The sequence below is a fragment of the Schistocerca piceifrons genome, chromosome 11 (assembly GCF_021461385.2).
Source record: "Schistocerca piceifrons isolate TAMUIC-IGC-003096 chromosome 11, iqSchPice1.1, whole genome shotgun sequence".
Lineage (NCBI taxonomy): Eukaryota > Metazoa > Arthropoda > Insecta > Orthoptera > Acrididae > Schistocerca > Schistocerca piceifrons.
In genome coordinates, this window is record NC_060148.1 from 121,832,399 (window position 1) to 121,856,868 (window position 24,470).

At 39.6% G+C, this 24,470-nt stretch overlaps 1 protein-coding gene across 1 annotated transcript in view; it reads left to right on the forward strand.

Annotated features, from left to right (window-relative positions):
* The window catches only part of LOC124720295, a 208,138-nt gene that overhangs the window by 24,105 nt on the left and 159,563 nt on the right, over positions 1-24,470 (forward strand). The window contains exon 3 of the mRNA XM_047245608.1: positions 9,622-9,701. Within this exon, the coding sequence (XP_047101564.1) occupies positions 9,622-9,701 (80 nt within the window). The remainder of the gene's footprint in view (positions 1-9,621; positions 9,702-24,470) is intronic.

Below are 24,470 nucleotides of genomic sequence, written 5' to 3' on the forward strand. Positions count from 1 at the left end.
TCAACCGTACAAGCCAGCAAGTTCACTAGGAAAGGTAGCTAGTACACAAAGAAGCATTGCCTAAGAGCCCCAACAAAAGAAGCACTGTGGTGAAGAAGCTGTTATCACAGTATCCAGAAACTGAAGGTGCTTCTTCTTCCAGAATGGAAATACCACTGTGTGGGTGTAAAATTTATACAAAGGGACGTATTTCACAAGTCCAAAATTTATTCTCAAGAAATCTTTCAGGAAAAAGAGATTGTTTGGTTCATAGAGATATAATTACCAAAAAAAGTATAAGGTGCAGCAGTGAATAATGTTGACAACAGTAATGGAAGCATATGAACTTTTTAAATCTGAATTTCCACATTTTGTAGCTGTGGTGAAAAAACGTAATTTTTTGATCCTAGACCTACTAAAGTTTTGCCGACATCTAAAATGCCACATAATATCTGTACCTGAAAGTACCATGCAAATATGGAGTTTCTTATTAAATGTTTAAGTGATGAATTTCCAAATTTCCGAAATACTATCAAAGCATTGGTTTGTAGTACAGGCAAAGAAAAGAGTGTGGCACAAAATTCTATTAATTGTAAGTTACAAGCCAGTGATCCCAGGCTAATTAATCTTACAGATGACAGTGAAATGTATGAGGAAGTACGTTGGAAGCAATAGAAAGAATGAGAGGTGTGTGTTTCGGTTGTTACTGAAACCGGTAGTGTACGAGATGTGCTGCAGGAAGTGTTTCAGTGTACAAACTGCAGGGAACCTTGCTCATTATGCCACACACTGCATGAAGTCAACTGGAATGATTTATGTTCCCAAGGAAAGAATTGCAGAAAATGTTGAAATGCATTAGTTTTATTTATTATTTTGCAGACAATTTAGTATGTATATCTGAACACTGTATTTGTTAGAATTAAAAGAGTTATTTTATTGCTTAAAACAGAAACTTGACTTCAAAAACTTAAGATTCCTAAATGTAAAACACAAAAATACTAGTACAAACTAGGACAAATGTCCATCCTGAAATGTTGGAATTTTTCTGCACTTTGCAGGGACAGCAAGACAAAAAAATATCAAAGAACATACAGCTGAGATATAGACCTCTATAATTATCCAAAATTTGGCACCCAAAATATTTTCATTAAACTGGCAGGTGCATATATTTTCTTTGAGAAGAACTGAGGCTATTGCAGAAAGGCACAAGAAGACAGCATGGTTGTGTATCATATTACCAATTCTTGGCTGAATCCGCTGATTAAATTTTGAATTATGGCTGATTAAAGAGGGACTCTCATAGACGCAAAGTGAATTTTCTACTGTTTTTGAAGTTTTACAGCTGTCAACACATGTACAGAGTCTGCCAGAAAAATCTACACTCTCTTTTGTCAGGCTCTATCGCGATATCAATATTGTTGTTTCATTTGAGTTACGAGTGTGTTGTAGTATGTTCTTTGGCTCAACAGATGTTAGCACTTTCATCTCAGTATTGATAAAATGAGATGGCTGGAGCACACATGACATTCAAGCAATGAAGATTTATTGTGAAATTGTTTTTCAACTTTGAAGTGCGACATCAGTGGAGGCGGTAGTTGGAAACTGAACCACCAACCCACCTAGCATTTAAAAGCATCATTGTCAAGTTTTAATTGCATGGAACAAATTGTGATATTCACAAAGGAAGATCAGGAAGACAGCATACAGCTACAAGTCCTGCTTCGTTGGCGTTTGTTAATTCTCCACAGAAGTCTGCTATGCAATGTGCACGTGAAGTGGGGGTTAGCAGTACAAGTGTACATTGAATTCTGAAAGTTGCAAAATGGAAAGTTGACACTCCACAATTACTGCACATGATTAATGATGATGATCCTGGTCACTGAATGCAATTTTTTGAAACCTATCAGCAATTGGTAACTGATGACAAACAATTTGTGATGAAGGTAGTGTGGACTGATGTGGCACAATTTAAACTTAAGGGAACCATGAATCGGCATAACAGTGTGTACTGGGCACCAGAAAATCTGCATGTTTAAGTGGATAAAGCAGTCAATCTACTAGGGGTTCATGTGCGGTGTGGACTATCATCTAGAATCTTTGTAGGACCCTTTTTCTTTGATGCTACTGTCACTGGTGAAGTGTACCTGGAAATGTTATGCACATCAATTTTGCCAGATATATATGCACTTTATAGAGCTGATGAAGAGGTCTTCTACCAACAGGATGGTGCACCACCTAGCCCCATGAGCTTTCCTGGATGACAATTTTCCGGGGCATTGTATTGGATGAAGAGGCCCATTAAGTTCCCTCCTCAGTTGTCAGATCTAACACCTATGGACTTTTACTTGTAGGGAACTGTGAAAGATAATGTCTATCAAAGGAAGCCACACATGCTGGAGGTACTTTGCCAGGAGATTACAGCAACATGTGCAGCGATCTCCACTGCAACATTGACTGATGTATTGCGGCGACTGCTCGTCATTCTGTTATGTGCATAGTCGCCAACAGTGAACATTTTGAACATGTACAGTAACCATGGTTCCTTAAAGTGTGTATACATTTTTCTGGCCAACTCTGTATTTAAAGATGTAATTAGTTGTTGTTGTGGTCTTCAGTCCTGAGACTGGTTTGATGCAGCTCTCCATGTAATTAGTAATGTATTCTTATTCAGCACAAAATATTGTTTAGTGTAGAAAAGCAGGATCTTATAAGCTAAGAGCACCTTTCATGAATGTTATCCAGTTAACGTTCTGGCATGCATGTAGGTTGTGGAAACTGAGACCCCTGTCTATGAGAAGCTGAAGAACTGGAACAAAAAGAAATATCAAGTTGAAACTTTGTACATGTTCATCCAAGACATCATTGAACCTACACCAAAAAAGCCATTGGATTCAGAAATGGCCAAGTGAGGACGATCTTTAAATCTGATACATTTGAAATGGAATGACCCTAGTGCTTGATTAATGTCCTGTCACAGGATCGAACACCATCTCGTCAAATTCTACTCTGTAAACAAATCTTTGTTGAGAACATTTGCCGACTGTCTGTGGTATGAATAATCCAATTTCTTGTAATTTTCTGTCTGTGATGATAATTTTTTTCCAGTTGACAAGATATGTACTATGAATCTTTTCTCGCTACATTTGTATGTCTTTCTAGGCACTGCATGCTGCAACATCATACATTAAATGCACGTCTTTAGTTTGTTGTAATGAGAAATGTTATACCTTTTACAATCAGTCAACTCCTTTGTGAACAGAGTGTAGGCAATAGTGTATTATTTTTCAAGATAGTGTTACAGTTGTCAGTTGAAGGCAGTTGCTTTACTACTAAGCATAAGCAGTTTACACACATTTACTTCAAAAATGTTGTACATTCAAGACCTTATACTACCTGAAATACACACTTCAAACCATTTGTTTCTTTTCTCAAAATACTCATTTTAGTGTCCTTTACTGTTGGTATTATTTTGACCCGAAGGGATTGTGACATCCTGTATTAAAGAACCACATATTATACAAAATACATGACAAAATAGTAAAACCAAATAAATGTCATTGGTGCCAACATGTATATGTAAAACATCGTCATCTTTCTTGTGTGTTGAACTAATATAAAGTTCTCGGGTTTCCAGATGCGACAGTTCAATGAGTGTCGCTACCATCGTCTTATGGTAAAGTGTTGAAATGTCATCTTGCTTGATCTTATACAGGTACTGCAGCGAGTTGAGTTGTCCATGCCCTTGACCCAGCTCAGATTGGAGCAGATGAGGGAGTGTACTTGAATCCCAGCATGTTCAGTCAGAGACCAACTAGCACATTGTACAGATATCTCTCAGCTCTGAGTGCTCATAGTGTGTTATGGCAAGTAACAGATCCAAAGCAGAACTTTGTTAATAGCCACTATCTCTGTTTCTGAGGCCGTTATTAGCCCTAAATTTGATGGATTCTTTTATCATGCTGTCCCAAACTACATTGCATTACAAAGCACTCTTGCTCATTCAGAATACAACATGCAGCTTTCTTCCAAACTGTGCTCAGTGACTGCCAATTTGTCTCTCTGCCCCAGAGCTGATGTGCTCCAGGCAGTACTGCTGAATACAACATTGTGTCTGCTCCGTGTAACATGGCCTACGCTCACACTGAATGCTTTAGATGTCTTATGTTTAATCCATCCAGTACCTCACAGAGAAAAGAGAATATAGCATTTTCAGTTGTTAAACCACTTCTAAAACTGAGCTGGACATTTAATAGCAAATTATGTGAAATACAGTGATCAATTATCCTTACATACTCAGCCTTTTCAATAACTTAAGCAAACACTGTTGGCATAGAAATAAGTCTAAAATTGTTCACATTATTCCTTTCTCCCTTTTTATAAAGTGGCTTTTTCATGCAAACAGATAGCTTGTTAGTGGTCGTGCCCATGTAGAATGTGCCACAGATGTTACCACTTATTTGGTAGATTGTATGGCTGTTTTCACAGGTGGCTGTGTCTTTGATCAAATAAAAGATGCCAGTGATAGGACTGGAGTAGATATGGCTTCTGGGTCTGTTGCAGGGATATGAGCCTTGAGGCAAGGGCCTAGGAGCAAGAGAGAAGTAGTAATGGATAAGAGTATTGTCTAGGACTGGTGGGCAACAAGATATCATTATGGGAGGGTTGGGGAAGACAGTAGCAAGGATATTTCAGGACAGGTCGGGAGACATTCAAAAATGAAATCACAAATGTCCTCCACATCCCTCCCAAAGTGATATTCCACTACCCACCCAATGTATGAAATGTACTTGTCCATCCCTAGTCCACCCAAGTTCCCAACTCCTTAGTACATGCCTCATATCTATGCAATACACTCAGATGCAAGACCTGTCCCATACATCCTTCTGTTACCACCTACTACAATCCCATCACTAGCCTCTCTCACACCATCCAAGGCAGGACCACCTGTGTAAGCAGCTGTGAGACCTACAAACTTAGTTACAACCACTGTGCCACATTCTGCATGGGCATGACTACTATTAGGCCAACAAGCAGGGAAATCTTCCTACAATATATCCATTATTCCTGAATCCCCCCTCACCTCCACCTTCCATTCTTCCACCTGCCTACCCCCTTCCCAGCTCCCACTGAAATACCTATCTTGTCAATGCATCTAGAAGTTCTTTCCCGCTTCTGTACCCTCCCTTTCCTCCTCCCCATTTCCACACTCTTCCAACACAGTTTCCTGATGCTGTTCCTAGCAGCCCACTTGGATAGTCTCACAGGCAGCACCAGCATCATCCCCCACCCACAACCTGATACTCCACCCTCTCCCTTCCACTACCTACATCTTCATACACTGCCCCATCCAAGCAGATTGCTGTTTCATCAGACGCAGATGCAGTCGCAGTCGCAGTTGGACTCTAGTGCTCTGAGACAGTGGTCATGTGTGTGTGAGCTATGCTAGGGTGAGTAGGTGTGTGTGTGTGTGTGTGTGTGTGTGTGTTTTTTTTTTTTTAATGCATAAGAAGGACTTTGTCTGAAAGATTTAATATTTTAGCAGGCTTCTCATTTTGCCTCTCTGTGGTTCAACACAGCCTCTAGGTGATGAATAGCAATATATTCTTCCCATATTAATGTTATTCATTGTTTGTAAAAAATGTAACTCAATGCTGCCTCTATATGATGAATAGCAATATAGCCTTCCCATGTTAATGTTATTCATTGTTCATATAAAATGTAACTAAGTCTGTCACATTATCTTGAAGCATTTGGAAGTTACATCTTAGGCCTTAGATATCATTTTCTTCCTGTTTATCAAGCAGTTTCCTGCCTCTTGACCCACTGCCGAATCTTGTAAGATAGCACCAAGACAAAATTTACCCCATTGCTTTTGTGGTTGCAATTGTGCACTGAAAACATTGTAAAATAATAATGCTCCAGTATTGTTTATTCATGTGTGTTACATCCAGTGCTCCTTCCCATGAACCATGGATCTTGCCATTGGTGGGGAGCCTTGCATGCCTCAACGACACAGATAGCAGTACCGTAGGTGCAACCACAACGGAGGGGTATCTGTTGAGAGGTCAGACAAACGTGTGGTTCCTGAAGAGGGGCAGCAGCCTCTTCAGTAGTTGCAGGGGCAACAGTCAGGGTTAATGGCTGATCTGACCCTGTAACACTAACCAAAACAGCCTTGCTGTTGTGGTACTGCGAACGGCTGAAACCAAGGGGAAACTACAGCCGTAATTTTTCCCGAGGGCATGCAGCTTTACTGTATGATTAAATGATGATGGCGTCCTCTTGGGTAAAATATTCCGGAGGTAAAATAGTCCCCCATTCGGATCTCCGGGCGGGGACTACTCACAAGGACATCATTATCAGGAGAAAGAAAACTGGCGTTCTACGGATCGGAGCATGGAATGTCAGTTCCATTAATCGGGTAGGTAGGTTAGAAAATTTAAAAAGGGAAATGGATAGGTTAAAGTTAGATATAGTGGGAATTACTGAAATTCGGTGGCAGGAGAAACAAGACTTTTGGTAAGGTGAATACAGGGTTATAAATACAAAATCAAATAGGGGTAACACAGGAGTAGGTTTAATAATGAATAAAAAAATAGGAGTGCGGGTAAGCCACTACAAACAGCACAGTGAACGCATTATTGTGGCCAAGATAGACATGAAGACCCAGGCCTACTACAGTAGTACAAGTTTATATGCCAACTAGCTCTGCAGATGACGAAGGAATTGAAGAAATGTGTGATGAGATAAAAGAAATTATTCAGGTAGTGAAGGGAGACGAAAAATTAATAGTCATAGGCGACTGGAATTCGACAGTAGGAAAAGGAAGAGAAGGAAACATAGTAGGTGAATATGGATTGGGGCTAAGAAATGAAAGAGGAAGCCATCTGGTAGAATTTTGCACAGAGCACAGAGCATAGCTAACATTTGGTTCAAGAATCATGAAAGAAGTTTGTATACATGGAAGAAGCCTGGAGATACTAGAAGGTTTCATATAGGTTATATAATGGTAAGACAGAGATTTAGGAACCAGGTTTTAAATTGTAAGACATTTCCAGGGGCAGATGTGGACTCTGACCACAATCTATTGGTTATGAACTGTAGATTAAAACTGAAGAAACTGCAAAAAGTTGGGAATTTAAGGAGATGGGACCTGGATAAACTGACTAAACCAGAGGTTGTACAGAGTTTCAGCGAGAGCATAAGGGAACAATTGACAGGAATGGGGGAAAGAAATACAGTAGAAGAAGAATAGGTAGCTTTGAGGAATTAAATAGTGAAGGCAGCAGAGGATCAAGTAGGTAAAAAGATCAGGGCTAGTAGAAGTCCTTGGGTAACAGAAGAGATACTGAATTTAATTGATGGAAGGAGAAAATACAAAAATGCGGTAAATGGAGCAGGCAAAAAGGAATACAAACATCTCAAAAATGAGATTGACAGGAAGTGCAAAATGGCTAAGCAGGGATGGCTAGAGGACAAATGTAAGGATGTAGAGGCTTATCTCACGAGGGGTAAGATACTGCCTGCAGAAAAATTAAAGAGACCTTTGGAGAAAAGAGAACCACTTGCATGGATATCAAGAGCTCAGATGGAAACCCATTTCTAAGGAGGGAAAGCAGGAAGGTGGAAGGAGTATATAGAGGGTCTATGCAGGGGCGATGTGCTTTAGGACAATATTATGGAAATGGAACAGGATATAGATGAAGATGAAATGGAAGATATGTTACTGTGTGCAGAGTTCGACAGAACACTGAAAGACCTAATTCGAAACAAGGCCAGTCCTGACAAAACTCTACCACCTGGTGAGCAAGATGTACAAGACAGGTGAAATTCCCTCAGACTTCAAGAAGAATATAATAATTCCAATCCCAAAGGAAGCAGGTGGTGACAGATGTGAAAATTACTGAACTATCAGTTTAATAAGTCACAGCTGCAAAATACTAACGTGAATTCTTTACAGACAAATGGAAAAACTGGTACAAGCCGACCTCAGGGAATATCAGTTTGGATTCCGTAGAAATGTTGGAACATGTGAGGCAATACTGACCCTATGACTTATCTTAGAAGATAGATTAAGGAAGGCAAACCTACGTTTCTAGTATTTGTAGACTTCGAGAAAGCTTTTGACAATGTTGACTAGAATACTCTCAAATTCTGAAGGTAGCAGGTGTAAAATACAGGGAGCGAAAGGCTATTTACAATTTGTACAGAAACCAGATGGCAGTTGTAAGAGTCAAGGGACATGAAAGGGAAGCAGTGGTTGGGAAGGGAGTGAGACAGGGTTTTAGCCTTTCCCCGATGTTATTCAATCTGTGTATTGAGCAAGCAGTAAAGGAAACAAAAGAAAAGTTCGGAGTAGGTATTAAAATCCATGGAGAAGAAATAAAAACTTTGAGGTTTGCCGATGACATTGTAATTCTGTCAGACACAGCAAAGGACTTCGAAGAGCAGTTGAATGGAATGGACAATGTCTTGAAAGGAGGTTATAAGATGAACATCAACAAAAGCAAAACGAGGATAATGGAATGTAGTTGAATTAAGTCGGGTGATGCTGAGAGAATTAGATTAGGAAATGAGACACTTAACGTAGTAAAGGAGTTTTGCTATTTGGGGAGCAAAATAACTGATGATGGTTGAAGTAGAGAGGATATAAAATGTACATGGGCAATGGGAAGAAAAGGGTTTATGAAGAAGAGAAATTTGTTAACATTGAGTATTGATTGAAGTGTCAGGAATTCGTTTCTGAAAGTATTTGTATGGAGTATAGCCATGTTTGGAAATGAAACATGGACGATAAATAGTTTGGACAAGAAGAGAATAGAAGCTTTCAATATGTGGTGCTACAGAAGAATGCTGAAGATTAGATGGATAGATCACATAAGTAATGAGGAGGTATTGAATAGAATTGGGGAGAAGAGGAGTTTGTGGCACAACTTGACTAGAAGGAGGGTGATCGGTTGGTAGGACATGTTCTGAGGCATCAAGGGATCACCAATTTAGTACTGGAGGGCAGCGTGGAGGGTAAAAATCGTAGAGGGAGACCAAGAGATGAATACACTAAACAGATTCAGAAGGATGTAGGCTGCAGTCGGTACTGGGAGATGAAGAAGCTTGCACAGGATAGAGTAGCGTAGAGAGCTGCATCAAACCAGTCTCAGGACTGAAGGCCACAACAACAAGAACATCTCCAGTGCTATTTCAAAAACATTTTCCCACACAAGTGGCAAAAAAATTTAGCACCCACCCCCCACCCCTTCTCAACTTGTATCACTTGTAACACCCCTTTTTCTTTCACTCCTTGCCTTGTACATTACCTGCCATAGCTTGGTAAGACCTTTAATAATAAATCTAAATCCAGTGAGCATAGAAACTGATTATGTTTGCTACTTATAATGAGACACCTTGTTTACAAATTTTGCATGACGAGCACCAACGGTGCTGCAAATGGACACTTGAGTCACTTTGGCCTTAAACCAACACTGATTATCTCAGTACAATTGTTTCATCCGTTTACTGCAGCAAAGAAAAGAACTTGGTTGTGCAACTAATTGCATGAATAAAAAATGATCACTGTATAAATAAAACTTAGATCGATGATATATTTTATGCAATAATTAAGACTTATCTTTCCTCTGTTTCCAGAAAGTGATGACCTTTGAAAGATGGTGGTGTGTTTTAACAGACGAACTTGATCTCTGCATTCAGGGATCTGTGGAGAACAAGTAAGCATGTTTGAAATTTCACTTGTTTCTGACATGTTGCTTACAATGACTGCCTTTTGTCACGTTCAAAATGTAGATTACATTGATATGTAACTAATTTCGTGTTTCTCTATTTTGTGATTTAGTTTTATATGACTTGTCATCAGGTCCTTTGAAGCCAAAAACTCACCTTAGATCATGCAGGCCGGCCACTGTGGCCAAGTGGTTCTAGGCTCTTCAGTCCGGAACCACGCGGCTGCTATGGTCGCAGGTACGAATCCTGCCTCGGGCATGGATGTGTGTGATGTCCTTAGGTTATTTACGTTTAAGTAGTTCTGAGTTTAGGGTACTTTGATCTCAGATGTTAAGTCCCATAATGCTTAGAGCCATTTGAACCATTTTTGAACATGCAGTTAGCTGTTCATTGTGAAGGAAATTTGCAGATTTGTTCCACAAAATTGAACAGTTTAGTTACCGTATTTACTCGAATCTAAGCCGCACTTTTTTTCCGGTTTTTGTAATCCAAAAAACCGCCTGCGGCTTAGAATCGAGTGCAAAGTAAGCGGAAGTTCTGAAAAATGTTGGTAGGTGCCGCCACAACTAACTTCTGTCATCAAATATATGTAGCGATTCACATGCATGCTTTTCAGGCACAAAGATAAATACTGGCGCCAAAACCTCTGCGTCAGTAAATAAAAAAAAAAACGGTGGAAGACGAAATTTTTTCTCCGCCACGAGTTTCGACCACTGCATTTTCATACATTATCCAACGAAGTAAATACAAATTCCGTATTGTTTGTCTTCGAATGTAGCAACATTTCAATGTACTGTACTACGAAAATCCGACTGGCAAGACTGTTTGTGATGTTTGTCAATATGGCCAACTCTACGTTCTGAATTTTTTCTACCTATGAGAAGAGATGGTTGCTAATAGGAACTTTTATGAATTGTGAATCACATGCAGTATTCTCTTCACCATAAGAATAATACGTATATAAACATTTTGCCATGTATTCTTTCGTGTTTGCTGCTATCTCATTTAAATCCTGTCTGCTTAATAAACTACGAAACTAGAGTGAGACAACAGCAAACGCGAAGAATATACATATCATTTCATGTCTATATTCGTATTATTCTTATGACTAATAGTGATAGTCAGAAATGAAGCACGTCAATTGACTAGATTTTTAAATCTAAGGTGACTAATTTCTGTGCAGAATGTTATGTACTAAAGAGACGTCTGCAAAGATTTTCGAACAGAGAAAAATTTTCGCTAAACTCTCGTTCAGAACATCTTCTATCATACGCAGTCTATTATTTGGTTCTTGTTGATCGTCAAAGAAAGCAGCAGTGAGTAACAACAAATAGCAGTCTCTTGCCATTGTTTTGCTAATTAGACGATTCCTCTCTTTTTCTTTTTTTAATTGTAGGCGGCGGTAGTGCGCACAAAAGCAAGCCGAGCCGCGAGCGGCGACAGGCCGCAAACACTGATAATCAGAATGCGACAAACAGTGCATGACACAGTACAGTAATGCATTTTCAGCTTAGAGTGACGTAAACACCTATAACAAAGAGAACGGCACTTATCAGATCAAAGAAAAATAAGCAATCGATCCAAACCAGACGAAGCACGTGAAAAAGGAAGGGTACCCGTATAAATATGGACGGAGCGCCTGACGGATAGCAATGACTACCTGGTAAAGCCTAACTGCTAAGCTTACTACGCGAACCAAACTACTGTAGCTGTATCGTCATTCATTCGACCTAAATTGTCTCATATTACAATGGACCAATTTTGTTTCGATTTGGAGGTGCGGCCTAAAACTTTACTCTCCCCTTGAATTTCGAGTCTCATATTTCAGGTGCGGCTTAGATTCGGGAAAATTTTTTTCCCTTGATTTTGAGTCTCATTTTTCAGGTGCGGCTTATATTCGAGTGCTGCTTAGATTCGAGTAAATACGGTACGTAAAAGGCTTCAGTAAGGTCACAAAATATACCAGCAGGTTATTTTGGTTGTTTGTAGTTCTGCTAGGTTTTCATTTGTAAGGGTATATGTCGGTATGTGAAACTGAAAAGTAGTTAGCAAATTTTGCTTGAGTGAAGGACTGATTATGAATGCGGCTCAAGATTAATTCTATCAAGCTTTCACAAGATTTTACTAACCTGCTAGAAACACTGCCATAGAAAAGTATTGCTGCTTTTAGCAACTTTATGGTATTTTTAATTCCCTTTGGTCTTATATATTTGATATTAATGACTTTTGGTGATGTAAAAAGTATCGAATTATCAGTTGTAAACTTTCACAGCTGAAATGCAACAATTATTAAAATATTCCTGGCTATTATTCTGTGGTTTTTCCTGATTTCTTTGATGACTTGTGGCATATAAGTTCTTGTATTCCATTTGGAACTAATTAAAGAATGGAAACTCCAGGTAGGAATGTCAACAATTTAGGAAAAGGTAGATTGGTACTCACTGTAAAGGAGACACGTTGGGTTGCAGACAGGCATAATTAATATGCAACTTAATGTGTCTTCTTTATGGTAAGTAGCAATTTGTTTTTTTCTGCAGTGGTGATATTCAGCATTAATTCGTAGAATGCAAAGGTTACCCTATGTACACTGTAACCAAAGGAGTAAGTGACCGTTTTCTTGAAAGTGAAAGTGCTTTGCAAACAAACCACTTCTATTACTTTTGGTTCTTCTTGGAACTCTCAAACAGCTTATTGTTGTTCAGTTTTCAACTCTTGTACCAAAGTCATAATAAAGTTTTAAAATGATAACACTGCCACCATCTGCATGCATGTTTTTTTATTATTTCCCAAATTTAGGCTTTTGAGCTGTTACCAAATGCAACTGGGAAAAGCATTAGTACATGTTAGGCATTTCGGGTTGCCTGCTTTATCTTTACAGATCTGAATGTAATATTTTGTTAGTGATATGTACTGGTCTCTTTCCCAGTTGCAATTGATAATGGCACAAAAAAAGAAATAATAAAAAAGAACATGTAGGCAAATGGAGATAGTGTTACTGTTAGTGTTACATGTCATTTAGATTGGAAAATGGCAATGTACATCTCTTAGGCTCTGCAAGAGATGAAAATATCCATGTGAATAAAGAGAAAAGTTTTAAATTAAGGGAGAATGATTGAGAGCTGTAGACTGCCGCTAGGCTTTCTGTTTGTGCAGAGCTGCCCATCTAGTGGAAGTGGATAGTCAGCGCGTGTCTCCATCTGCTGTAGTGGGCGTATGTTATTCTGTGCAGCCATGAGTGTAAAGTATCATGAAAAATGGTCATGGAGAAGACATAAGACTTGAATTAACAACGTAAAAATGTATCTTTGATATCTTCTTCAGTTGTTCTTGTTCTCCTTGCTGTTGATCTTGGTATGGAACAAGTACTTGAGGTGGAGGCAAATATTTAAATTGACGTCTGCAAGGCTGGCCGATGTAATATTACCAAGTTGTATTCTCAACTGATGCGAGAATATAAGTTTTAAGTGGAAAGAGGTGTTTGAGGTGCTAGATTAGAATTGACATCTCTTTCAGTGTATTTCTTAAATTGTCAGGGTGGGGGTCCCCATCAAGGCACAAAGAAGAAGAGAGGCTGAAAGTGAATAGCAGGACCAGCTGTGGATCCTGTAATAAATAATATAGGTGACTGTATATTCAATGAAGTTTTGTTGTGCGAGCATATATGGAATTCAGGGAGTAAAGGTACTTGTATAGCTCCTTTGTGTGAACGCCCTTGTGTGTGAACATGATACACACACATCCAGTCTGAGGACAAACTAAGACCCAAACCAAGTTGCATATGTTGACAATATAGGCCAGGAGAAAGGAAATATGGTAGAAGGAGAGTGGAAAATCAAAAAAGAACATCAATTTAAGAAAGATTTTCCTTTTATATTCAAGGAGAAGTACAGTTGCCAAGGGCATCTGACACCAACAATGGAACATCTAGCTGTAGACACGTAGTATAATCAGATAAGAAGAATTGGTAAAGAAATAGGGGAGAACAAATTGCCAAGAATTTGGGAAGAAAAAGAAGGGTACTAATAAAGATTAAACAGAAAAGCACAGTTGATAATAGTAACAAAAGTCCACCGCTAAGGATTGTAAATGTGTGACAAAAGAAAAAGATCTACAATCCTTATACAGTTGGTGTTACGGCAAGGAAGATGACGATGTGAGTTGTGTGAAGAAGAATGGTGACAGGATGGCAGTCTTCGAATATTGTGTCCACTCCTGACTCGGCATGCAGCCTACAGCACCACACAGTTTTTGGTTGCCAGCCGCACTACAACAGCAGCCTGTGACAGCTGCTTGATGTGATGAGTCTGCAGCACACCAGCATGCAACTCATCACCAGCACACAGTTCTCATCTTAGGGTGGGCTGTGGTTAATATATTTTAAGGTAAATATGTTTGTTTTGGTGGTGTAAATAGAGTAAAGAAATTAACTGTTAATGTTTGCTGCACTTTAAATGAAGTGACTTTGTGCAGGGAGTACTATAATGGAAAAGTGATATTAAATTTGGTAAATAGGAGATACAGTGTACTGTGTGTCTGTAAAGTCATAGTGCAGTTTTAATTGGTTGCAGAAATGTAGTGAAATGAGGTAGAAATGTGAAATGAGATGAAAGTGAAAGCCAAACTTTCCAAGTGTGCATACATGTTCAGCGCAGTTCTAATGGCTTCCATTTGTTGCACTACATACATCTAAATGATATATTCTAGCTCTTACCACACGTGTAGGGACATCTGGTGTAACAGAGCGAATAGCATCTGCGATTCTGTGATTAATGTCGTTGATATATTCACTGTACACCTGTTGCTTCACATAACTCCAAAAGTAAAATTCTAATGATACTAGGTCCAGGATCATGGTGGTCATGAGTTGAAACCACCCCTTCCTGTTCTTTGTGGGGGGAAATTCTGTATCCAAAAATTTGCAAACATTATTGATATAGTGTGGAGGAGTGCCATCATGTTCAAACATGATACCTTCTGCAAATTGTGGCACTGCCACTGCCTTCAGTGCAACATGTCAAGGTAGTTGTTGACGTCATAGTCTGCACCATGTAGAAAAATTGGCCTAAAACTTATGCATCAGGGCACACCATGTGTTGACCTCATGTTCAGCGTAGGCACAAGGATTTTCTGAAGCCCATATTCTGATGAACAGTGATGAATATGACAGAAATGGAATGTGGCATCATAGCTATACACAATCTTCTACATAAATTGTTCATCATAATCAATCTCATTAAGCATATGTGTAACTAACTTCAATCGTTTGGACCTATCAGTCAGTTTGATACTGTGCAACAACCACAATTTGTAACCCTAAAAAGATGAGCTTTTGTTTCAGCCCTTATGAACTGATCTTTTTTTTTAGGTCTAATTTTCAATGCTACATACACCAGATTTTTTGGGTCTCATTACAGCTTCTACGGGCTCTGTGCGTAGTGACTGCCTACCAGAACATGGTTCATCAAGAAACTGCCAGTCTCCTTTAACTGGGTATCCCACCAATTAATGTTTTTTTTTTTTTTTTTTTTTTTTTTTTTTATAAGTGGTGGCTCTTTGTTGTGCGTGTGATGATATTCAAGTTGAACATCGGCCATGGATTTGGATTAAGCATGCCACGAATTACACTAAACTTTTCTTTGTATCATCAACATCTCGACTGACATGGCCTGATCAGCTGCTGCTGCTACCCGGTTTGTTGGGTTGCTTCATGACTTACATACACACACATCATTGAACATCATACTACAGAAACACTTTGCTATACTGTCCAAGTAGTGCAAGTTCCAATCTTTCATTTGGTTTCAATTAGCCACAACATGTGTTCATAACTGCACCGTGACTTTACAGACCCACTGTACTTGCATGACTAGAAAAATAACCCCTGAGGGACAGGGAATAAATATAGCAGTTTTTCTTGTGAAGTTGTAATTATGAAATATAATATTATGGCTCAAGGCAATCACCTTAGTAGTGAAATGCTTCAAAAACAAGAGTGTACATCAAAGCCAGAAAATAGTAATGCAAAATTAGTAGAAGAGCTAAAGAAATAGATTTGGGATACTTGTGAGGTTCCGAAATTGCACGTTGAGATGAGGCTAGGTAATCAATTACATGAAAAACTGTCCGCATTAAAAGAGGAGATACACACTGAAATTTTATGGCAGTGTGATTTGGTAAGGTGTGAAATACATGGTTATATTAATGAATCACAAATCATTGTAGATCGTTTATGTGATTTGACTGAGAAGGTTTGCAAATATGTAAAGGATCCAATCTCAGATGCACAAGGCCATATCTAATTATTAGAACAGTGGCGTGAAAATGGTGAACCAAACTTACCAGTTTGGAGGAAAAAATTCAAGAATTAGTAGAACAGAAATTTTGAGAAAAAGAAAAGAACTTGGATAATACACTCGTGGCCATTAAAATTTTTACACCATGAAGATGATGTGCTACAGACGCGAAATTTAACCAACAGGAAGAAGATGCTGTGATATACAAATGATTAGCTTTTCAGAGCATTCACACAAGGTTGGCGCCAGTGGCAACACCTACAACGTGCTGACATGAGGAATGTTTCCAACTGATTTCTCATACACAAACAGCTGCTGACTGGCATTGCCTGGTGAAATGTTGTTGTGTGCCTCGTGTAAAGAGGAGAAATGCGTACCATCATGTTTCCGACTTTGATAAAGGTTGGATTGTAGCCTATCGCAATTGCGGTTTATCGTATCATGACATTGCTGCTCACGTTGGTCAAGATCCAATGACTGTTAGCAGAATATGGATTTGGTGGGTTCAGGAGGGTAATATAGAATGCTGTGCTGGATCCCAATGGCCTAGTATCACTAGCAGTCGAGATAACAGGCATCTTATCCGAATGGCTGTAACGGATTGTGGAGCCATGTCTCAATCCCTGAGCCAACAGATGGGGACGTTTGCAAAACGACAACCATCTGCACGAACAGTTCGACAATGTTTGCAGCAGCATGGACTATCAGCTTGGAGACCATGGCTGCGGTTACCCTTGATGCTGCATTACAGACAGGAGCACCTGCGATAGTGTACTCGATGGCAAACCTGGGTGCACGAACGGCAAAATGTAATTTTTCGGATGAATCCAGGTTCTGTTTACAGCATCATGATGGTCGCATCTGTGTTTGGCGACATCGTGATGAACACACATTGGAAGCATGTATTCGTCATTGCCATATTGGCGTATCATCCGGTGTGATGGTATGAGGTGCCATTGGTTACAAATCTCGGTCACCTCTTGTTCACATTGACAGCACTTTGAACAGTGGACGTTACATTTCAGATATGTTACGATCCGTGGCTCTAGCCTTCATTCGATCCCTGTGAAACCCTACATTTCAGTAGGATTATGCATGACCACATGTTGCAGGTCCTGTACAGGCCTTTTGGATACAGAAAATGTTCAACTGCTGCCCTGGCCAGCACATTCTCCAGATCTCTCACCAATTGAAAATGTCTGGTCAATAGCGGCAGAGCAACTGACTCATCACAATATGCCAGTCACTACTCTTGATGAACTGTGGTATCGTGTTGAAGCTGCATAGGCAGCTGTACCTGTACATGCCATCGAAGCTCTGTTTGACTCAATGCCCAGGCATATCAAGGCCATTATTATTTCCAGCAATGCCCAAGCGTATCAAGGCCGTTATTATTTCCAGCAATGCCCAGGCGTATCAAGGCCGTTATTACGGCCAGAGGTGGTTGTTCTGGGTAGTGATTTCTCAGGATCTATGCACCCAAACTGCGTGAAAATGTAATCACATGTCAGTTCTAGTATAATATATTTGTCCAATGAATACCCGTTTATCATCTGCATTTCTTCTTGGTGTAGCAATTTTAATGGCCAGTAGTGTATCAAACTTTCTGGGGAATGAGGCTACTCAACAAAACATGGAATTCAAATGATTATGGGATGAGTTAGCAAAAACCACAATAGAAAGTAAATCAGTATCTGGGAAAATCCTGTGCCACTAGTACATTATTGAAAATATTTCAATTAGATAGTATTTTATCCATTTTAGTTAGAGAACACCACATCTGTTTTCATAAATCACACTTTAGGAAAAATACTGCAACCAGCTAAAAGATTTTTTTAAATTGTGCCAGCACTAATTTAAGGCCCGAGCCCATCATTAGATGGGTAGCATTGACTTCTTTACAAGTTTTACATTTGTGTCCTAAAACAGAAGAAAGTTTTTGTGATTGCTTAATTTATGAAAGGTTTTACATTTGTGTTCTAAAATATTTCAAAGTTTTTATGATTGCATAAATTTACACGTATATATGTTCTATACATTGTGTCTACTTCATGAAAAGCTCTCTGTTACATATTATAAGGCAGAGGTTTGATTTTCTTTTACATTTCACATTGGTCAATGAACTAAATACAAGGTGGTGGATACATTTGTATATGGCAGCATTAATCAACGTGGATTGTAAAAGAGTAATTAGACCTTCATCTTATAGTATGTAAAGTGCAATTTATGGAATGTATATAAGTATATAACTTTGTAATCACAATAACTTGGTTATCTTTTAGGATGCATATGTAAAACCTTTTGTAAAGCATGTAATCACAGAAACATTGTTATACTTCAGGTCAAAAATGTAAAACTTCCAAAAACGTCAATGTTACTCCCACAGTATAATTTACGAAAACAGCTCCGGTGTTCTCTCACCAAGGTGGATAAAATAATTTTGTTATTATGTCACCAGGTAAGGAGATCTGTGCATGATTTGTGAAAAGTGCAAGCTTCAGCTAATGAAAGTAATACTTACTGTAGCATTTAACAAAAAGCGTCTTGCTGAAAGAGTCATTCTAAAGTATATCAAAGTGAACGTCAAGAACATCAGTAAAACTGCATATCTAGCAAAGGTAAAGTGTGTACTGTGTTGGCTACGTAGTGAAATGAGAGCTCAGTACAAACAGAAAGAGCTTCTGAATAGTCAGATGTATGTACTTCATTTAGAATGAAATAACTTGCTGTTTCCTGTGCATTTCATATGCATTGTAGACGAAACTGGTGTTTTCATTACGACAAAACATCATATCATAAAAGCCCTAATTTCAAGCAAGAAGTCGTACAAAAACCCATCATCTGTTGAAGATTGTTTCTTTGATAGAGTTATCAACTTTAGAACTATTAGTTTCATTAATTTTGAACAAAATCTGCTAAACAAGGCCCCAAAACATAACATTACAACTAAAACAAGTAAAAATTAACATTAAAGAAGCAATCGTTGAAACCAGAATTGCATGTGAGATAACTAAATTAAATAATTGCAGTGAAAATGCTGTAGGTAATAAAATAAACGAGCTAATCCAGGAACACACAGACACAAACAAGACGCAATGCAAATTTTTGCAATACTCAACTGATCTCAGAAAAATAAATAAAAAACTCATTTAGAACAAAGCTCTACAGTGATAATGTATGAAGACGATTACATAAACAAACACTAGAATGAAGCCAGAGAGAGCCCCTTTAGTCAGCCATAGTGCCAGTAGTGTCAGTGTCGTCATCTGCTTCATGCCTGCTGTGCAGCGAGCTACGTTAATTTAAGTATTAACTGTGGTTTTCCTACTTTTCACTTCTTCTTCCGTGTGTTTTTGCTTTTAGGAAGCTTTAATTGTCGAGTGCTAGTAATAGTGTTCCATAGATTTTGTGTTTGTTTTGAATACAGTTAGAGAGAGTCCCTTTAGTCAGCCATAGTGCCAGTAGTGCTAGTGTTTGTTTTGAATACAGTCCAGAGACAGGTAGTGCTATTTTCATTATTTTCTACAAGAAGTGTCTAGTAACCACAGTTTAGTCAACTGTCAGCCGCCTTTAGTGAATTAGCAGTCTAGTTAACAGTTGATTAACTCTCTACAGTAAATTGATTTCTTAGGATGGATAGGATGTGTGACTGCTGTGTACGGATGCAGGAGGAGCTGGCCACTGTTCGAGAACAGCTGAACGTGTTGATGGCCATGGTCAGCTGTCTTCAGGCTGCTGCCTCAGAGTGTAGTCTGGAGGGAGTCTGTGGGGAGTCTGGTGTGTCGCATGGTACACCCCAGGTGTTACATGCTTCACCCACTGTCCCTGCTGTTGAGACATCTTCGCAGGTACTGGGTGGAGTTGGGCCACCCTCTCCCCAAGGGGAGTGGCGGTTTCAGTGGCGTTCACTGCGCACGAGGCAGAGGGTCAATGTGGAGGCTGGCCATGTGTCATCGCCCACTCTGCCTGTGAGTGGACATGTGGCGGCTCCTTCAGCAAGGACTGAGCAGGCACATGGGGGGAGGGGTTTATTAGTGATTGGGTGCTCGAACGTTAGGCGGGTGATTAGGGAAATAGCAGAAAGGTCGGGGAAGGAGGTCAGTGTTCACTCTGTCTGCTTGCCGGGGGGTCTAATCCGAGATGTGGAGGAGGCCCTGCCAGTGGCGATAGAGAGCACTGGGTGCACCCGACTGCAAATTGTTGCTCATGTCAGCACCAATGACTCCTGACGTCTGGGTTCAGAGGTCATCCTCAGTTCATACAGGCAGTTGGCGGAGTTGGTGAAGGTGGAAAGCCTTGCTCGCAAGGTGGAATCTGAGCGAACTATTTGTAGTATTGTTCCCAGAACCGATCGCGGTCCTCTGGTTTGGAGCCGAGTGGAAGGCTTAAACCAGAGGCTCAGACGATTCTGCGGAGATCTGGGATGCAAATTTCTCAACCTCCGCTATCGAGTGGAGAAATGTAGGGTCCCCCTGAATAGGTCAGGCATGCACTATACGCAGAAAGTGGCTACAAGGGTAGCGGAGCAGGTGTGGAGTGCACATGTGGGTTTTTTAGGTTAGAGAATTCCCTCCCTAGGCCCGACAAGACACCTCCTGAGACACGGCAAGGTAGGAGTAGGCAAAATGCAACAGGGAATAACAATATTAATGTGCTAGTAGTAAACTGCAGGAGCATCTATAGAAAGGTCCCCGAACTGCTCTCATTAATAAACGGTCACAATGCCCACATAGTGCTAGGGACAGAAAGTTGGCTGAAACCAGATGTAAACAGTAATGAAATTCTAAACTCACATTGGAATGTATACCGCAGAGACAGGCTGGACAGTGAAGGGGGAGGCGTGTTTATAATGATACGAAGTGCAATAGCATCGAAGGAAATTGACGGAGATCCGAAATGTGAAATAATTTGGGTGAAGGTCACGGTTAAAGCAGGCTCAGACATGGTAATTGGATGTCTCTATAGGCCCCTTGGCTCAACAGCTGTTGTGGCTGAGCACCTGAAGGATAATTTGGAAAATATTTCAAGTAGATTTCCCCACCATGTTATTGTTCTGCGTGGAGATTTTAATTTACTGGATATAGACTGGGAGACTCAAACGTTCATAACAGGTGGCAGGGACAAAGAATCCAGTGAAATTTTTTTAAGTGCTTTATCTGAAAATTACCTTGAGCAGTTAAACAGAGAACCGACCCGTGGCGATAACATATTACACCTTCTGGTGACAAACAGACCCGAACTATTTGAAACAGTTAACGCAGAACAGGGAATCAGCGATCATAAAGCGTTTACTGCATCGATGATTTCACCAGTAAATGGAAATATTAAAAAAGGTAGGAAGATTTTTCTGTTTAGCAAAAGTGACGAAAAGCAGATTTCAGAGTACCTGATGGCTCAACACAAAAGTTTTGTCTCAAGTACAGATAGTGTTGAGCATCAGTGGACAAAGTTCAAAGCCATCATACAATATGCATTAGATGAGTATGTGCCAAGCAAGATCATAAGGGCTGGAAAAGAGCCACCGTGGTACAACAACCAAGTTAGAAAACTGCTGCAGAAGCAAAGGGAACTTCACAGCAAACATAAATATAGCCAAAGCCTTGCAGACAAACAAAAATTACGCAAAGCAAAATGTAGCGTGAGGAGGGCTATGCGAGAGGCATTCAATGAATTCGAAAGTAAAGTTCTGTGTAATGACTTGGCAGGAAATCCTAAGAAATTTTGGTTTTATGTCAAAGCGGTAGGTGGATCAAAACAAAATGTCCAGACACTCTGTGACCAAAATGGTACTGAAACAGAGGATGACAGACTAAAGGCCGAAATACTAAATGTCTTTTCCCAAAGTTGTTTCACAGAGGAAGATTGCACTGTAGTTCCTTCTCTAGATTGTCGCACAGATGACAAAATGGTAGATATCAAAGTAGATGACAGAGGGATAGAGAAACAATTAAAATCGTTGAAAAGAGGAAAGGCCACTGGACCTGATGGGATTCCAGTTCGATTTTCCACAGAGTACGCGAAGGAACTTGCCCCCCTTGTTGCAGCGGTGTACCATAGGTCTCTAGAAGAGCGTAGCATTCCAAAGGATTGGAAAAGGGCACAGGTCATCCCCGTTTTCAAGAAGGGACGTCGAACAGATGTGCAGAACTATAGACCTATATCTCTAACATCGATCAGTTGTAGAATTTTGGAACACGTATTATGTTCGAGTATAATGACTTTTCTGGAGACTAGAAATCTTCTCTGTAGGAATCAGCATGGGTTTCAAAAAAGACGGTCGTGTGAAACCCAGCTCGTGCTATTCGTCCACGAGACTCAGAGGGCCATAGACACGGGTTCACAGGTAGATGCCGTGTTTCTTGACTTCCACAAGGCATTCGATACAGTTCCCCACAGTCGTTTAATGACCAAAATAAGAGCACATGGACTATCAGACCAATTGTGTGATTGGATTGAAGAGTTCCTAGATAACAGAATGCAGCATGTCATTCTCAGTGGAGAGAAGTCTTCCGAAGTAAGAGTGATTTCAGGTGTGCCACAGAGGAGTGTTGTTGGACCATTGCTAATCACAATATACATAAGTGACCTTGTGGATGACATCGGAAGTTCACTGAGGCTTTTTGCAGATGATACTGTGGTATATCGAGAGGTTGTAACAATGGAAAATTGTACTGAAATGCAGGAGGATCTGCAGTGAATTAACGCATGGTGCAGAGAATGGCAATGGAATGTAGACAAGTGTAATGTGCTGCAAATACATAGAAAGAAAGATCCCTTATCATTTAGCTACAATATACCAGGTCAACAATTGGAAGCAGTTAATTCCATAAATTATTGGGGAGTATGCATTAGGAGTGATTTAAAATGGAATTATCGTATCAAGTTGATCGTCAGTAAAGCAGATGCCAGACTGAGATTCATTGGAAGAATCCTAAGGAAATGCAATCCGAAAACAAAGGAAGTAGGTTACAGTACGCTTGTTCACCCACTGCTTGAATACTGCTCAGCATTGTGGGATCTGTACCAGATAGGGTTGATAGAAGAGATAGAGAAGATCCAACAGAGAGCAGCACACATTGTTACAGGATCATTTAGTAATCGCGAAAGCGTTACGGAGATGATAGATAAACTCGAGTGGAAGACTTTGCAGGAGAGACGCTCAGTAGCTCGGTACGGGCTTTTGTTGAAGTTTCGAGAACATACCTTCACCGAGGAGTCAAGCAGTATATTGCTCCTTCCTACGTATATCTCATGAAGAGACCATGAGGATAAAATCAGAGAGATTAGAGCCCACACAGAGGCATACCAACAATCCTTCTTTCCACGAACAATACGAGACTGGAATAGAAGGGAGAACCGATAGAGGTACTCAAGGTACCCTCTGCCACACACCGTCAGGTGGCTTGCAGAGTATGGATGTAGATGTAGATGTAGATTTTTTTCAGAAATGTAACATAAAAGAAATTAATACTTAGCCAGACCTAAAATTATAGGCTAAGCATAAAAAAGCCCTCAGAGAGTGCAACTTCATCCTAGTCTCAATTGAAAAATCTGAATGCGCAATAATGTACCCTCCACCTTCAGGACTTTGATCACAATCATAGATTCACAAAGAGCATTGTCCTATATATCTGATTGTGACCTCAAGAGCACTTACTAAAAAAACAAAAAAAACAAAAAAAAAACTTAATGAGATCGTCACCAAGGCCTTTACATTTGAAAATAATTTTTAGCGAAAACAATAGCCATGAGATTTCAGGAAACGTCAAAGACATCCCCATACCACACATAGCCACATTCACATTCTTTGATATTTAACTTGCTTACAAATGTACTGGTAAAAGAAACGATCTCTGTAATTAAAAGTAACATGCTTAAACATAAAAAAGATCAGTATACCAGAAATTTATGATCTAGTTAAACTTATAATCTTAGTGCTATCACAAAACTAGTTCAGCTTTAATAACAATTTGTATGAACAAGAAGATGGCCTTGCAGTAGGCAGGTGCCTAGCTAGCCTGCTAGCCAATATTTGCATAAATCATTTAGAAACATCCTTTTCAATGCCAATATGACAATAAAGAAAAAAGTCGTATATTACAGACGCTATGGGGATGACACACTTACCTTATTTGATGGAACGATAGAAGAAGTTAGTTAGTTTTCAAAAGAGGTTAACAAATCCCACCGAAACCTAAATTTTACTGTTGTGCATGAAATTGATAGTGGCATAAATTTCTTGGATAAAAAATTAGTAAATGCAGTGGTAAATATAAGTTTAAAATATATAGAAAACCCACTACAATGGATGCCACGACAGCAGCTAATCATGTCTCCCTGAGCAACACAAAATGGTGTATTATAGGGTAACACTCAACAGAATGGAAAAAAATCCATTTGGACACTGAAGATAAACTGCAAGAACTAAAAACAATCAAACTAATCACCCATAATGATGGTTAG